At 43.8% G+C, this 16,035-nt stretch overlaps 1 protein-coding gene across 1 annotated transcript in view; it reads left to right on the top strand.

The window, feature by feature from the left end:
* The window catches only part of LOC107740334 (zinc finger protein 423-like), a 149,281-nt gene extending 137,360 nt beyond the window's left edge, over positions 1 to 11,921 (top strand). The window contains exons 7-9 of the mRNA XM_016552751.1: positions 8,946 to 9,077; positions 11,258 to 11,373; positions 11,829 to 11,921. Of these exons, the coding sequence (XP_016408237.1) occupies positions 8,946 to 9,077; positions 11,258 to 11,373; positions 11,829 to 11,921 (341 nt within the window). The remainder of the gene's footprint in view (positions 1 to 8,945; positions 9,078 to 11,257; positions 11,374 to 11,828) is intronic.
* The last annotated feature ends 4,114 nt before the right edge of the window (positions 11,922 to 16,035 follow it).

The raw sequence follows: 16,035 nt of genomic DNA, 5'->3' as shown, positions 1-16,035 counted from the left end.
CATGCTGTGATCCCATAGTGTTTTCCAGCTAATAGCTCCCAGCTATAGTCATCTGTTTACAAAAAAAATATAGGCAGAATGTTTTTGTCCTTTTTCAGTGCGTTCAAAGTTCTATTACTCAAAACCAGTAAGATTTACAGTGATTCTGAGGTTTGTTCTGTTTAGGAAAACTTAAAATAATCATTTAAAACACTTAAAAGTTATGTTAGAATGTTTAAATGCCAGCTGAATGGACAGACAGACAGACTGCTTGACCTGTGCTGCATGTCTTTGAACTACAATTCAGTAAATTCTTCTTCTTGTCATTCCAGTTCAACTTCCTGTGGTGTGGGGTAAATTCTAGTCAAATTCACTGGAAATTCTTATAAATGATAAATATAATAATTATAAATATACATTTAAATAATTATAAATATACATTTAATTCAGTGCATCTTATGAGTTCACTAGTGTCAGGCAGCGAAGAGGGGGCGGCAGGAGTGTTTTGCAAAACCTGTTTAGAAACTCTTGTTTTGGCAATTCCACTGGTGGCATAGAAACAACGCTGTTCACTTTTAATTAAAAAGTCTTGCAAAAAAGACTTGTTTTTGCACCCTTGTAGGTGAGCGGATCGAGCGGATGTGACTAATGTAATCCCTTAATTACATTTATCACACTCTTACCAGCTCTGATAACCTGGATTTCTCCACTTCTCCATCACCGTCCTCCATTCTTCCCCTTTGTCGCTGCGCTCGAACGTTCCCCTCTCTCCCCCACAGATACGTGCAGATATGTAGAGAACCACAGCTCTTCTCTTTTCAATGAACTCCCCTAACAGTCTCAGCTCTCTGATCATCGGTGCTGATGATGTGTCTCAGATCAGTTTGTAAACATCCACATAAAACAGCCACTGAAGATCTTTGATATGACAGTATTTACAGAGGAAGAGTCTATAGACGCACCAACTGAGAACAGTGAGAGGAAAGATTGTGATGGAAGGGAGAGGAGGGGGCGTCCATGGGAGTTTTTGGCAGAGGTTCATACACATGACCTACAAATGATGTAGTGTCTTCATTAAATGTGTGATTTGTGTCTATGTGCAAGCATTATTTAGGTTGATATTAAGTGTGTGTGTGTGTGTGTGTGTATGTTAGTTTAATATCATATGTTCATGGTGCCTATGTTCCATAGAGGCCCCAGCAGGATGGCAGTGTGTGTGTTTTGGCCCTGGGTGAGGGTCCAAAGGCAGGGCACAGTCGGACGCAGGGCAGGGGGCGGGGACGGTCCAGACACAGCAAGGTCACTCTGACTGCTCACAATCATCCACATAGAGCCGGCTTACTGCCAGGACCCCCCTCTCTCTCTCTCTCTCTTCCCTTCAGTCTAACTGTTTCCCTTTTTCTGAGTTCTTTCAAAATATCCACCATTTTATTTCCACCTCCATCGTTGTTTTTTTCATGTGAGCGCATTTATCCTTTCAATCTCTTTTCATTTGTATAACTCCCTCCCTATCTATCCTCTCTAGCATTTCATCTTTCTCTCTCTCTGTCTCCCTCTTTCTCTGGAGGTACAGATGGACACATTTGCAGGTTAACTTGAACAGCTGGAGGTGCATTATTAGCATCCTGCTGCTTCCTCATATTTGCTCAGAATTTCCCCCCTTCCTTAGTGAGCAGATAATTCACAACCAGCCAACCAAAGACGTAGACGTGTCCTAATACAGAAGAAGGGGAAAAAAACACAGGAGAGAGATGAAAGCTAAGGGGACGTGGAAGTGGAAGGTAGGCATAGGCGACCTGTCTCGGAAGTATAGGATGTGGTTTAAATTTCTATGTGATAGAGGTATTTTTTGCCGATTATTTTTCTATACAGCTGATGTGGTTTTGGAGTCAATGGGTTGAACGAGAGGGGGGAGGACAGAAATTAAGTCCCAGGAATCCGCTGTGTCCCAAAGGGCCAAACTGACAATGAGCAATTGTGGTGGAATGGTTCATGGATATTGTTTTTGAGCTGCATTTGGGAGATCTTGCGTGGATAAAAAGCCCCTGGCGCACCCAGGGGCGTGGATTAAATGCACACGTGCATACATATATAAATATACATAAACACAGATGAACACACGCATATGTGCACAAAGAGCATAAACGCTTACTGTTTACAGAGCCATATTGTCCCTTTTAGAGGACTGTTGTGTATACTTTGCTGAATGTGACCATTGTGTGTTTGTAATAGTAAAGGCAGCTGCGTCCTCTGGCAGCCATTGTGTTTGAAAGCAACCCGTCATGTCTTCGGAAAGTCGTGTGGCAGATTGCAGCATTAGAGAGAGACAGCTCGGCCAACTCCAAATTCACTGCACCAGGCCTCAAATTCAATAAGACCCCACAAAGACCAGGTCCGGCCAACAGCACTGGCCAGCACATACTCCGCTGACCACTCACCAGAGCCATAATTACCCTCTATACTGCAATTAGCAATCTGGGGCTGTGCGAGCGCAGGCGCACTCACGCGTGTGTCCACTTCCAATAAAAGTTTGCAGTTGGCAAAGGAGTTACGGCTCACTTTGACCTTGAAATATACATTTGTGTCTTCTACGTGTTGCTTCGTCTCTCTCGCTTTTAACAAGGCCCCGGCCAAGTCACCTGGCTGTTCTGAGGAGTTTATTATACGGGTAATAATTCTTCATTGAGCGTATTATTCATGCCTTTGCGTTGCCATGGCGACTCATGCATTTGCCTCAACACCACACATGCCTCTCTTTCCTCGTTTTTATAGTCTAGATTTACTATAATTTAATCACTGAAGCATATGGTCACACTTGTTGGATTCAGTTGTAACGTGGCTGTTTTGTATTCGCGCCATCTAGGAAGGTTCGAGGACATGCGAATGATAGGAAAGAGATGGGTGAGGGAGAGAGGAGGAGGTGTACAGTGACTGTTGAGGTATATGGAGGCCATGGGAGTAAGTGCTTCTTATAAAGACTTTATCATGTGAAGGGTTTATTGGTATGCTGATTAGAACTATTCCCCCACCGGCACTTTCCAGCATTCAATTAACATTCAAAACACAAATAGCTGTGCATATATTACACGCTAACAATCAGGTCCTCAAGTGTGTATGACTGTGAGGTTGAGGGTGGTTTGTATGTACAAGAGGATGTGGGTGGGTTACTGTTTGCGTGCGTATGTATGCATAAGCACGCATATCATTTGCCCTGGCAACAGAGTCACACATATTAATTTTTCGTAATTCAGTTAATTCGGTTTCAGTGTTTAAGCCATAAAAAAGCCTCGATCAAAACCATCTTGCTCCATTTTTCAGGCATTGCAAGGTCAGAACGTTGTGCTGTATGCAGTAAACATGCATGTTTTATCCACGATTTGAGCTCTGTTTTGATTGCGGACTCTATCTGCAGCACAGTGTGCAGTCTTTTTATCTGTGTGTGCTGGAAATGAGAGAGCGCTGCCTCAGTGGGAGCACTGGGTGGTCATCAACACTGCAGCCAGACCAGCCTGCCTCATAGGGGGTTAGACCTGCTGACACGTACTGATTGGTGGAGAAGAAATTAGGAGAGTGGCTCTTGTTAAGAACAGAGCACTTTGACTGGAAGAGTATGTGGTTGGTTTATTATAGGGGGCAATTCATTGGTTGATAAACTAAACACAGTGTGAGACTTGTGCAGCTGCTCCTGTAGTGCATTATGGGTAATGAAGTTCTCTGGATGAGAGCACCCTGGTAGTAACAAGGCATAATCAGACTTTAGAAAGCTAATTTGATTCTGTGTTGCTCCGAGACCTGAAGCAGCGGTCATAATGAAGAGTGTGATATTGACAAGACCTCATAGGTAAGATTAATCCTTAAACCTGAAACACATTTTTACATGAATTGCAGACATTAGTCACATCTACCTATCCATCCATCCATCCAAAAATTAAAACCTTTCCAACAATCATTCAACATTTCTTTTAACAAACTTTGCCTTTCTAGTTAAAAATGACAGTTATTTAATTAAAATTCATTTGAATTATACTTCCTTACATTGACATTTCAATTGCAGTTCTACATTCTGTCGGCTACCTTATTTCAAAATCAGGAATGGAATTTGAATTTAAAAGGCATTTCCAATTCAGTTCTGAATGGCACACAACCACAGACATAGCAACAATTTAAAGAGAATCTTGATTAGTTTAAGTTAGTTAAAATATTGTCAGATTTATAGATATTTACCTGAATAAAGACACATACGTTTTAAAGACACAGACTTTGATAGTAACTTTGTCTCCTCCTTGACTAATGAGCTTTGTTACTGCTATTGAAATGCAAGAATGCATGTTAAGTTGATACAACTTGCATTCACCTACACATTTGCATACTTGTATGTCAGTATGTTTTTTTTATAAACATATACACAGCACCAGGTTTAAATGTGAAGTTCAGCTTTGGCACTTATAGAGGACTGTGGGTCTCAATGGCTTGCTTAAGCTTTGAGTCAATAGCCACAGTTGGTAGAAATTTACCACACTCATCCGTATACCAGCCTGAGTCAAAAAGACAACCACACCAGCAGGGTAGATGATGCCAAATAAGCGAGGAAGCACCATGAGTTTAGACGTGCACAACAGCAATGGATGAAGTAGACGAGCGAAGAGGTGGCATGCGCTTTGGATGGAGAGTTTGTTTGTTTGCTTGTTTGCATGAAGGTCGGTTTCTGCAGGGTAGAGGAATCCAGCGTCCTACTGTTATGTAATCTGATAGGAGATTCCAAGCTGGTCAACTCCATATGCCGTCCACATTTGCCAAAAATATCTGGAGCCGGAGACTCCATCCCGTTTGGCAGCCAGATAAAGAGAGCGCGAGAGAGAGAGCGTTCCGGAAATATTTGCTGCAGATAATAGGATATGTGTGAATCAGTCCGACAGCCAGGAAAGAACACGGATGAGTTAGTTGTGTCCCCCACTTTGCTCTCAGCATCGCCGTCGGGCTGTGTGTATGTTTTGTCGAGTCAACGAGGGCTGGGTTTAACTTTTTGGGCATGAATGAAAGTTGTATAAAGGAGACGTTGTGGAGTGAGTCACTGTGCGTGTATGGTGTGAAAGTAGAGAGATGACTCTGCAGCACTCTGTGTTTGTGTGTAAGAAAGAAAGAAAAGAAAGAGTAGGAAGCAAGAGCTCTCAAGACCCCCTAGCCCTGCCTTAGGAGTGTGTGTGTGTGTGTGTGCACTCGGTTTTGGCCCACATTGCCACCCCCACCAGCACGGGTCAAGCTCAGCACGCTGCCGCTTCTCCCTGCTCTCCCTCTCTGAGTTGCCATGGCAACACACCTTGAGCTCGCCCCCTAGAGAAGCCCGCTACCTCCAACCCCTTTCACCCCAGCTCGCTCCCCTCCTTCCCCTCCTCTCCCACAGCTCTCCCATTCTGCCTCTCTACCGCTCGGGCCATCAATCCGGGGGCCGCGGGCCTCAGGGCCAGGCGAGAGGTGCAGAGCCACATGGGATGTGCAGCTCCCATCTACACAGCTCATTTGTGTGCCAGTGAACGCTACAGGGGGTGATGGGTGGAAAGAGAGAGCAAGAGAGAGAGAGCAAGATGGAAGGAGGGAGGCACTCTCATATAGATGGGCCCGTCCCAGAGGAGCGGCACAGGCCAGGGCGCCACCTGGCTCCCCCTGGTCAATTAGCTGGAAGCACATTGGCCAAGCTTTGCAGCAGCAGCCACTGCAGAGGTGCAGCGGCAAGGAGAGTTGGCCTGTTCAGTCGGTGGAATAACAACCTGGAATACCACATGAATACGTCCTTTACTCATTTGCTTTCTACCTATCTGTTTGCGCGATCGCTGTTTTCTTGATTTGATCCTCTTGCCGTTTCTCTCTCGCGCTCCCTCTCTGCCTCCCTCCCTCTATCGATGTCCTGGAAAGCCCTCATCAGTGATTCTGCGAATGTGTGGCGGCTTCATGCCGTTTCTCAATTAAGATGCTGCATACCTTTAGAGGCAGCCAGTTTTCTTTTTTTTTTCGTCTTGTTCTCAATTCCAGTTAAATATTCTCTCAGATGCACATCCCTGCCTCTAGCTGCTCTTATATCTCTATTTTCCTTCCTGTTCCTCTCTCCCTTCCTGCTTTACTTAGCACAAGCTCTGATAAGCGATGAATATAGGGTGAAATTCTTTGAGGAGAAAAGGTGGACAGCAGTTAAATCGTTTAACCTCTCTCATAATCAGATTCCAGATAAAGGGAAGAAATCGGTTGCTTTCAGTCAACCTTTGTACATAGCGACATGCAAACGGCACTGTGTACATATATATATATATATATATATATACACACAACATGCCAAGCATCAATGCTTTCTGAGATGAAGGGAAGGAATTCTGAAATGTCTTCGGTTTTTTTTACGATGTGTCGCAGTGCTTGTAAAGTCCTTTTGTTCTTTTTTTTAACCCCCAGTTAGTTTCAGTTATGAAAGAGCGTGTTGTTGTCATGCACTTCCTAGGCCCTCTGCTGCACTCTACACGTCTGTCTTCTCCTCTTTAGTGGTGTGATGGCTCCCCTAGCACACTGCAGTCCCCCTCTCTGAGACCTTTGTGTCAGCCTCACTGATCAAATGCTCTCCCTGACAGCACTAGTCTGGTTTGCAGTAACAAGCAACTGTAATCCCAACGTAGCCCCATCACTCTCTCATATAGAAACACGCACACAATGAAGTGGAGAGCTTAGTGTTTCTGTGCAGACTGGAAAATAGATGATGGAGCATGTTCCATACTTACTGATCAACTGCAGTTCTCTCAGAGAGAGGCTTACTTTTAGTGCACACACACACATGCTTGCGGAAACACACATGCTCACAGGCCCCTTGGCTACCATTACTTTGTGTTGGACAGCCCAATTATCCCTTTGCTTTCTGCTTTCTTTAGCAGAATTCTCTTCCTCTAACTCTGATTCTCTCATTTTTCCCAATTTTTCACTTTGGACTCACTTCCCTTTCGTTTTTGTCCGTGTGCATATCGTTTGGTCCATCCGTATCCGCGGAACGGATGTAGTATTCTTCTTTTTTTTTAGTGTAGATCCTCCCTCAGAAAGGCATTTGTTATACTAAACCTGGTTATAACCTGTCTGTCGCCGCTTCCTCTCTCCCAGAAAGGAATCCTCTTCCTTTACCTGTCCTTGTTTCGTTCTTCACAATTTTTGGTTTTGGGCTTGCTTCTCTCTGTGTGCAGTTCATTCAGTTCATCTGCATCCACAAAGATACATTTACTTGTGTTCTGTATATAACTGTATTTACTGTATATAACTGTATTTTGTACACTGGAAAAAAAATTCACTTGTTTTAATACTTAAAATTTGGCTAAACAAAATATACTTATATTCAAGATATATTCTCTTATCAGTGGTGCTTCTCAAAAATGTTTCAAGAATTTTTACATATTTTAAGTGGAAAACAAGTCAAAAACCTCTCATTAAAAACTAATTAAGTGGTAAGTTTTTGCAGTGTGACTAGCTTTAGTATGTCAAATGTCTTTTGCAGAAAAATCTCCACTAGTTTGAGAATGATTTGTACAAGACAAGATCCATGTAAATCCAAGTAAATATTTTAACTCAAAAAAATTTTTTTTGCAGTGCGTTCACTTTGGTCTTGTTTCCCTCTCGTCTCTTTCTGTGTGCATAGAATTTGGTTCATTCATAGCCGTGCACTGGATTTTGTCTCGTACAAAACATTCCCTTAACTACTGTAGTTCATATTTTCCTCCAAAAGGCATTTGACACACTAAACCTAGTTATAACATCTGTCCGCTGCCCCAGTAAAGAATACTTTTTTCACTTGGTGTTGCATCCCTCTCATACCTATCCTTGTGCATAGCGTTCGTTCAGTCTGCATTCGCAAAACGGATCTTGTCTTGTATTTCGAGATGATCTGGTCTTGTTCAAACCTTGGCCCCCCGAACTGGAGCAGATTTTCTCTGAAAGGCATTTGACATATTAAACTCAGTCGTAACCTCTGTCTGCCGCTGCTTTCATTCTCACAGAAAGGAATCCTCCACCCCTCCCGAACGCAATGTCTTTTAGGAGGCAGTGGGGGAGGACAGACCAAAGCGGTGCCCTTACTCTCACTGCCCCCTCCACCTCTCCTTTCAAATGGGGATTAGAGCACCCTTGTGTGGGCCTTTGAGACGGAGCAATTGGAATTGGAATCGGCGGAGGTGGCTTTTGGAAGGGAGGGGTGGGAGGTGGAGGTCAGGGTGATGGTGGGGATATATGATTGAAGACTTTATTAACCCTCCGCGCACCCCGTAGCTCAGCAACGGGCCTGTCTGCACGAGCCGGTGGGGTGCTGGACGCTTTGGAAGACGGAGGTCTGGGAGGTGGTGCTGTGTCGGCGTCTACCATACCCCAGGGCTCAGTTAGTGGTTCGGGGGATCGGTGTGGGAGTCCGGCGGCGGGTGTCTGATGGAGTGCAGGCAGGCGGGCTGGGCTCAGGCCTGTGTGGCGGGTGGGTGATAAGACGAGAGCAGAGGCGTCCAGCCAGGACACAACGCCCACCTTTCATCTGTCCCACACCAGCAGGGGGCGGCACTGATGTCACTCAGGCAGGCTTAAAATAGAACAGCGGGCAGAGGGAGGGCATAGAGCCTGCAGCACTAGGGGGGTAGCAGGCAATTACCGGCCGGGAAAGAGATGGCACTGGGCAGAGGAGGGGGAGGAGGGATGGAACGGGTGGTCATACTGTCCAGAGCTGAAGATTATAAGCCTGGGACCACAAATGATGTGCAAGGACGGGAAGAAACAGAAAAATGACCCCATTCACTCGAGATCTCGAAAAGACTTCGACCGTTTGGTTATGAGACGCCCTCGCAGACGGTTAATGTGTAAAAATGTCGTGCCTTGTCTCTTGGCAGCGTGTGTCTCTCTGTCTCTCATTCTCTCTGTCTGACCCTGCTGGTGTGTGTAACCTGTTGTATCGTGCTCTTGTGTTGCAGAGGAAGGCATCAATCATGAGTGCAAGCTGTGTAACCAGATGTTTGACTCTCCGGCCAAGCTCCTGTGTCACCTGATCGAGCACAGCTTCGAGGGCATGGGAGGCACCTTCAAGTGTCCCGTCTGCTTTACAGGTGAGGGGTCTGGCCCAGGGGGTTGGTGGGGTTGAGGTCGTAGGGTCAGGGGCAGTCAAAGAGTGTGGGGGAGGTGGGAGGAGTACACACTGCCAGTGATGAGAGGGTAACTGCACACAGTGTACGGTCACATAGTCATGCATGTGGCCAACTGCAGTCAATTAAGCACCATTTAGCACATTCCCTCATGTAGGATTACATGCAAAAGTGTCTTTACTTTTTTGTCATCTCTTTGCTTCTTGTCTGTCTCTACTTGTCTGTATCACTTTTCATTCTGTCTTGGTGCTTTGCTTTTTACATCTTGTCTTGATTCACCCCTTGTCGCCTAGTTTTTCATTTCATCTTAACTTGCTCCCTCTTCTCTTCTCTTCTCTTCTCTTCTCTTTTAGTCTTCAGTTCTCTTGTTTTCTCATCTGTTTTTCCTCATCTCTTTTCTTTCGGACTCATTTCTTTGTTTTTAGTCTTTTCTCTCTCTCCCCTCCATTCCTCTGTTCCATTTCTCCTCCTTGTCCTGCTAATTGAACTGATGTAACTATTAAATTCATTGTTCATCCTGGCGAGACAGAAGAAAGACTCAACATGGCCTCTGAGAACACGGGATCAACTTGCAGCTTCTGAAATGCATTCAAGATCAAAATATACACATATACTGTACATATACATACTACATTATATGAATCAAAATCAGTTTCTCTAGACTTGAGATAGAAGAGAGATATTATGACACACTCTTACGCAGAAGCACACAATGGTTAATAAAGTTCAACGTGGCCAAGACAGGAGGCTGCAGTTCTCGCAGGCGACCTGCTGAGCTGATGCTAAAGCTAATGAGAGCTGATCTCCCTGCTGTGATGCCTGGTGGGTCTCATGACCCCTGGACAGATCGAGCCCCTGTCAGACGTCCCACTTTCAGTGGACCAGAAGGCACTGCAGTAGAATAGACAAACAAGAGCCCACAGTTGACTGGCTTTATCAAATCATAATGGCCATTTTGTATGCTGTAAAGTATCACATACAATCTACTACCTTTTTCTGTAGGCCAGTTGTCATGCTGAATGTCTTTGAGATGAGAAGTTCGTGTGTGTGTGTGTGTGCTCAGGAGAGGAGAGGTCAGAGAATAAAGGGCAGGTTTATAGAAAGGCAGTGTAATCCGCTCTCGCTCTCCAGGGTAGGACCCTCCGTGTACGTGTGCATTTAGTTAAACAGGCCCAGTGTGTGTGTGTCTCCTCACACTAAGTTTGAAAGTCACTTTGGACTGTTTGTCAGCTAACCTTTGGGAATCAGAAATCATTACTTGAGCTTGTCAACATTAAAGACTGGTGCAACACGCCATTCTCCAGATAATTTCGCACTCGTTTTTTATTTGATTAATCTTTTTCTTCCCTCACCCATTCTTTATTACTCCTCTTCTAGTTCCAGCTCCTTCCATATTCACTGTACACTCTGTTTTGCTTCTCTATTCGTCTTTCCCTCCACCCCTCTGATCAAATCATTTGTTCTTTTGCCTTGTCCGTCCCTTTGTCTCCCTCTCTCTCTTTCTCCTTGCGGATTAGTTCTCCGTCTTTCTTTCACCTTTACTGAGTTGTTTGGCTACACCACGTTCTCTTCCCCCTTTCCTCCCTTACAGGTACGCAGTCCTCTTTTAAACTTTAACACTATTCCTGTGTGGCTCATGAATAAGTAAGCAGATGCTTTCTCCTCCAGGGACGCTCAATAATTCATAGTCTCCACACACAGCAAACTTAAGTTTACTGAGAAAAAAAAAAAATACACGAACTGAATTTAAAAACCCAAGGAAAAAGGAATGATTTATTGATAAATATCACAAGGTCTGGTGGGGATACTTTAGTCTGTCTCTGTCTCTCCCTCCATCTCCGGCTGTCATCCCCTGCTTTTCGATAAAGAGAGTTTGAGAGCTTTTTATTTTAGAACACCCCCTCCCCCTTCTTCTTTCCTCAGTGCCGACACATTGTCTCAAATCCAAAAAATTCATTATTTTTATTCTCCCTCTCCTACCCAAAGCGTGAAAGTTGGTAGTCATGGATTTTTTTTAATTCCTCACTCAGGATTAGTTCTTAATCGAATCAGCTATTTTCACAGCCAATTCGCTGTACACTCTTGGGTAAAGCATTTCGGCCAATTGTTTGACTGCTGTTTCCCTTCTGTCCTTCCTCCCCCAGTGTTTGTTCAGGCCAATAAGCTGCAGCAGCACATCTTTGCCGTCCACGGACAGGAGGACAAGATATACGACTGCTCCCAGTGTCCGCAGAAGTTCTTCTTCCAAACTGAGCTCCAGGTGAGTAATGCAGAACCACATGGCAGTGCAATAAAAGAAGGTGAACATTCATGACTCTCTGGAATAAGTCCAAAATTCCTTTTCACAAGACCTGTCAATGGTTATTGAGAACATTTACTGGCCATTTCATATTGCTCTTACAATTCAGTGTAAACCACGCATTGTTACAGTTCATAATACATTTATACAGGAGTAACTCTTTGCTTTCCAAAGCTAATCTGTACTCACATTTGGCACAAAGAGTGATAAGAAAAACACAAATCTAGAAAAACCACAAATACAAAACCAAATATTCCAGAAAGCCATGTAAGAACTTCTGATGTTCAGGTTTTAATGGTTTCTAATCATATTTTATGTGTCATATGTGCAGTGAACCAATGAGCAATGAGTAGTAGCAAAAGGTGTATCTGCTTTGTGGTGTTTGGAATATAGTGGGATTCTGTAGTCGATCTCAGTTAGCCCTGATAGACACAGATGTGACACAGATCACAGCTAATAAGGGAATTAAAGGAGAAAACAAGGTGCATCCTCAAGCCAGTAACGATTAGACCCACTACTCTGCAAATCAATCACATCACCTGCTGTGACTGCTGGAACTCACATTTATACATACACACACAAACACAAACACACACAATCAAACTTTATAGTATTTTCTATCCCATACAATTTTAATTATGAATAACTAATTATATAATAAATAATTGTGCATATTTTGGGGCTAATACCCTTCATAACGTGAAATAACACATTTAGTATTTTTATTTTAAAGGCATTTTGTTTGCTTTTGCTACCTTTTCTTTATTATAATGAACTCTTTTGGTACTGCGTTGGGTCACATCCTGTGTAAAATCAAACAAAACCAGTTGAGAACCACTGCACCACTAAGCACTGTATACTGTATGGAGGAATGTACACTAATAACAGTTCAGATGGCCTTGAGCAGTTAGAGATACTGTACAGACAACTGTATGCCCTACAGGTTCACGCTCAAGTTCACAGCACAATCTGATGTCTAACCGCTCATCAAAAGCCGTTTGCCTACTGTAACAATAACACACTTTGTCCACTTGACATTATTTCTTTCCGGATGAGACTGTTTCTTTCTTTCTCTCTTTCCCTCTTCCATTCTCTTTCTTTCTGTTTTTGTTCTGTATCTGTTTCTCTTTCAGTCTCTTCTACTGTGTTAGGTATAGTCTCTCTCTTTTTACTGAAGCCTTTATCTGAGTTCCCCGAGGGAGGCCCTGAACCCCTCCACTCAGAGACTGACACACTCACACACATATAGACTTTAGCGAGCAAGTGCTGCCACACACGTTTACAAAGTGCTGCCACACTCTGTACACTTTTTGCTATAACTTTTCTTTATGACAATGTGGTACCTGAAGTCCCTTTCCTTTTGACATGACTTGTATACCTTGATGTGCATTTTCACTGACAGCGATTTATTCCTGCTCAACTTTGTCGCACTGTCAGTGTTTGCTATTGCTAATGTGGCCTCAAATCACCTCTTTTTAAAAAGTATTTACTTTTGGTCAGTTTGTCAATGCTAATCACTGTCAGTGTAAACACACTTTTAAAAAATCTGGCATTTTTTGATGCATTTAAATGTAAATACTCTTTATTGACATTCTTTGGAACCACTATGTAGTTTTGTTCTTTGTTGGGCAGGAGTTTTGTGTCTTCATTGCCCAACAAAAAGATGTTTTTGTATGGAAATACAGACATTCTAGTGGTGGTGGTTTGGTTTTAAAGCATCTCTGGATGTTCCTGACCCGTGGTAATGATTCCCAGATGATGCAGATATGGCAGAGCAGTGAGACACATCTGCTGACTCAAGTTTAGCTGGAGATATCACAGAGCTGTGTGGTGAAAAATAGTATCAATTTAAGCACCAACTCAAATGCAGACATCTCAGCCAAGCCTAAGGGCCAGTCAGAATTTAAATCTCTTTCTCACACACACACACATTCTTCCCACGCAGTCCCTTCTAAAGGACTAGAACTAAATGTACTGGTTAAAAAAGTAAAAAAGTTACTGCTAACTGGTTGATTCCCCTCTAGGGACTTGTCTTTAGTAGTGCAAACCTAACCTCCGATAGTATCAGCACTGGATTCAGGATTGTCGAAGGATTTTTGGATTAGAGTATTGAGTAATATAATAGTTTAAGAAATGTCATTTTAAATATGCTAAATCAACAAAATTGTGATTGTGACCCTTATGAGTTAGTTTGCCGTAAGGTACAGTCATATTTACAGTTACTGTGAGAAATTTCGTGGGCAAAATCCTGTCATTTCTGTAGGGATCTGTGCAATCGAGAATTTCAAAAAAATTCTCCATGCAAGTTTTTTACGGGAATTCACCACGATGACCAAGAGATTGCTGTTTGGTTTGAAAATGACTTCTGTGTGAGTGGCGCTTTGTGCATCAGTTGACACACATGCCTCAACTAAAACGAATTTGTTGTAGGAGTCTAGCATGTTTCATGAAATCTGACCCAAACCTAACCCAAAGCTTGACAGTTTTCCATGTACCGTCAGGGTTGAGTAGCAGACCTCTAGATGTGTGTTTGAATCTGACTCGCATTCAACATTTCCTGATCCCATTTCTCCCCTTAAGTGGCAAATAGTCCAAATATAAAATGCAAAATGTGTCCGCTAAGAACTTAACAATAATCTTAATGTACTGTTGCTAGCTCAGTGCCATTATATGAAGACTGGGTAAGCATGTTTTCAGTTTCTCTCTCTCTGTGCTGATTATGGGGCAGACAGATTGAGTAAGGGCAGGACTGTGAATAACTCAACCCACAGTGGCTGCCACGGGCCGCTGGGGTCAGCTGCATCCTGCCCTAGCCCAAGTTACATTTATCTTTGTGAGCTATGGGCCACCATCCCTGCAGCCCCCTCCAGTGCCCGCCTGTGTGTGTTGGTGGGTGGGTCTTTATAAGTAGCAGGGTGTGAGGTTAATAGCTTACTCAGGTCCATGACTTAATATTTTAGGGGCTTGGGGGTGTGACCTAAATCTCCTGCATGGTTCAAACACCCCACCCCTCCACGTGATCCCCCGGCCACGGCGTGACAGTGATATAAGGCCGGTGGCGCTGGGCATATGGCCGGTCAGTCCATTTAGCAGCAGGGGGAGCGCTGGACCCTGTCGGTCACTGTCTGCCTCACCCTGAGGCCAGCCAACCGAGATACTTGCACCAGCCCATGGCTCAGCGGGCACACCGCATCACTCCCATCCGCTTCATCCCCCGCATCCACTCCAGGCCCACCTGAGTGTTGACGGAGGTGAGGAATAGAGCAGTCAGCTGCACAGACAGCTCCGTTCCGACATCCTAACCCTTGCCGGGTTTTACCCTGCTCCTGCCCAGGTGAAAGGAGACTTGAACGTGTGTGTATGTTGTTAACAAGACTGAATGGATGGACGGGCATGGCCTACGTGCCCTAACCAGCATGCCCTCCCAGTGCGGCCCCACTCTTGAGTTAATCCTCGAGCTGGTAAATAAGTGATGCTTCGCTCCGATCAGCGCAGCTAGGCCTACTCTGCTGGATCCTCCACTCCTTTGTTAGAAACTTCAGAGACTTTTTTGTGTGAGTGAGTGTGTGTAGATTTTCTTTCAGTTGTTGTTTTGTTTCCCCAGGTGAACTCCCAACCGCCCACCCTTCGGCCCTTCCATAGGCACTGCTGTCACTCTCTGACAGCGCGCCTCATTTTTACACAGTGCCGATTCTGATTGAGCACTCCAGGGGGCGCTGCATTCCCCCCACGCCCTGTATCCCTTCCCCGCTGGCATGTGTCCGCACGTGGGTGTACGGTGTTTCCTTTAGCGCTGGTTAATATTTAACCGTACTCAGCAGTTTGGATGGATGGGTGACTGAGTGAGTGTGTGTGTGTACGAATGAGGGAAGAAGGGAGTCTTTGCACTTGTTTGTTTGTTGATGCCTCCTTGTCTCTACCCACACACCACCCCCCACCCCCTGACATTGCAAAAGTCTTGAATATTTGAGGGCTGTGAGTTCTCATACAGCGCTGAGTGGAATGATGTAAGGAGGAGGCGTTCATCAGGGCGTACACACGCACTCGCTTTCTTTCACACTTTTCATTTTTCACAGAGGTGGAGGAAGAGCTTGTATGATTTCAAACTACAATTTGTATTTTGTGTTGCACACATTGGAGACGAGGTAGACAGTTTCTCCAAACCTTGCAAGCAAGAAACCTTTACTATTATTGGTAAATATGGGTTATGGGATTGTTCAAATCCTTTACTTGAAGTATTTTAGGGTTATGTATACACCACCGTTCAAAAATTTGGGGTCAGGTGGATTTTGTTTTTAAAGAAATTAATACTTTTATTCAACAAGTGTGTGTTATTTAATTTATCAAAAGTTGAGATTTTTACTTTACCAAAATTTTTTACTTGAAATAAATGCTGTCCTGTTGAACTTTCTGTTCATCAAAGAATCATGAAAACAATGTCACAAATCACAATAAAAAAAATAAAAAATCACAATTTCCACAAAAAAAAAAAAGTTTTCAACATTGATAATAATAAGAAATGTTTCTTCAACACATATTATATACAACACAAATGTGACCCTGGACCACAAAACCGGTCTTAAGTCGCTTGGGTATATTTTTAGCAATAGCCAAAAAAACATT

Source organism: Sinocyclocheilus rhinocerous, unplaced genomic scaffold (genome assembly GCF_001515625.1).
Source record: "Sinocyclocheilus rhinocerous isolate Xijiao unplaced genomic scaffold, SAMN03320098_v1.1 scaffold1426, whole genome shotgun sequence".
Lineage (NCBI taxonomy): Eukaryota > Metazoa > Chordata > Actinopteri > Cypriniformes > Cyprinidae > Sinocyclocheilus > Sinocyclocheilus rhinocerous.
The sequence above is the reverse complement of the archived record's forward strand: the minus strand, read 5'-3'. Positions and strand labels throughout refer to the sequence as shown.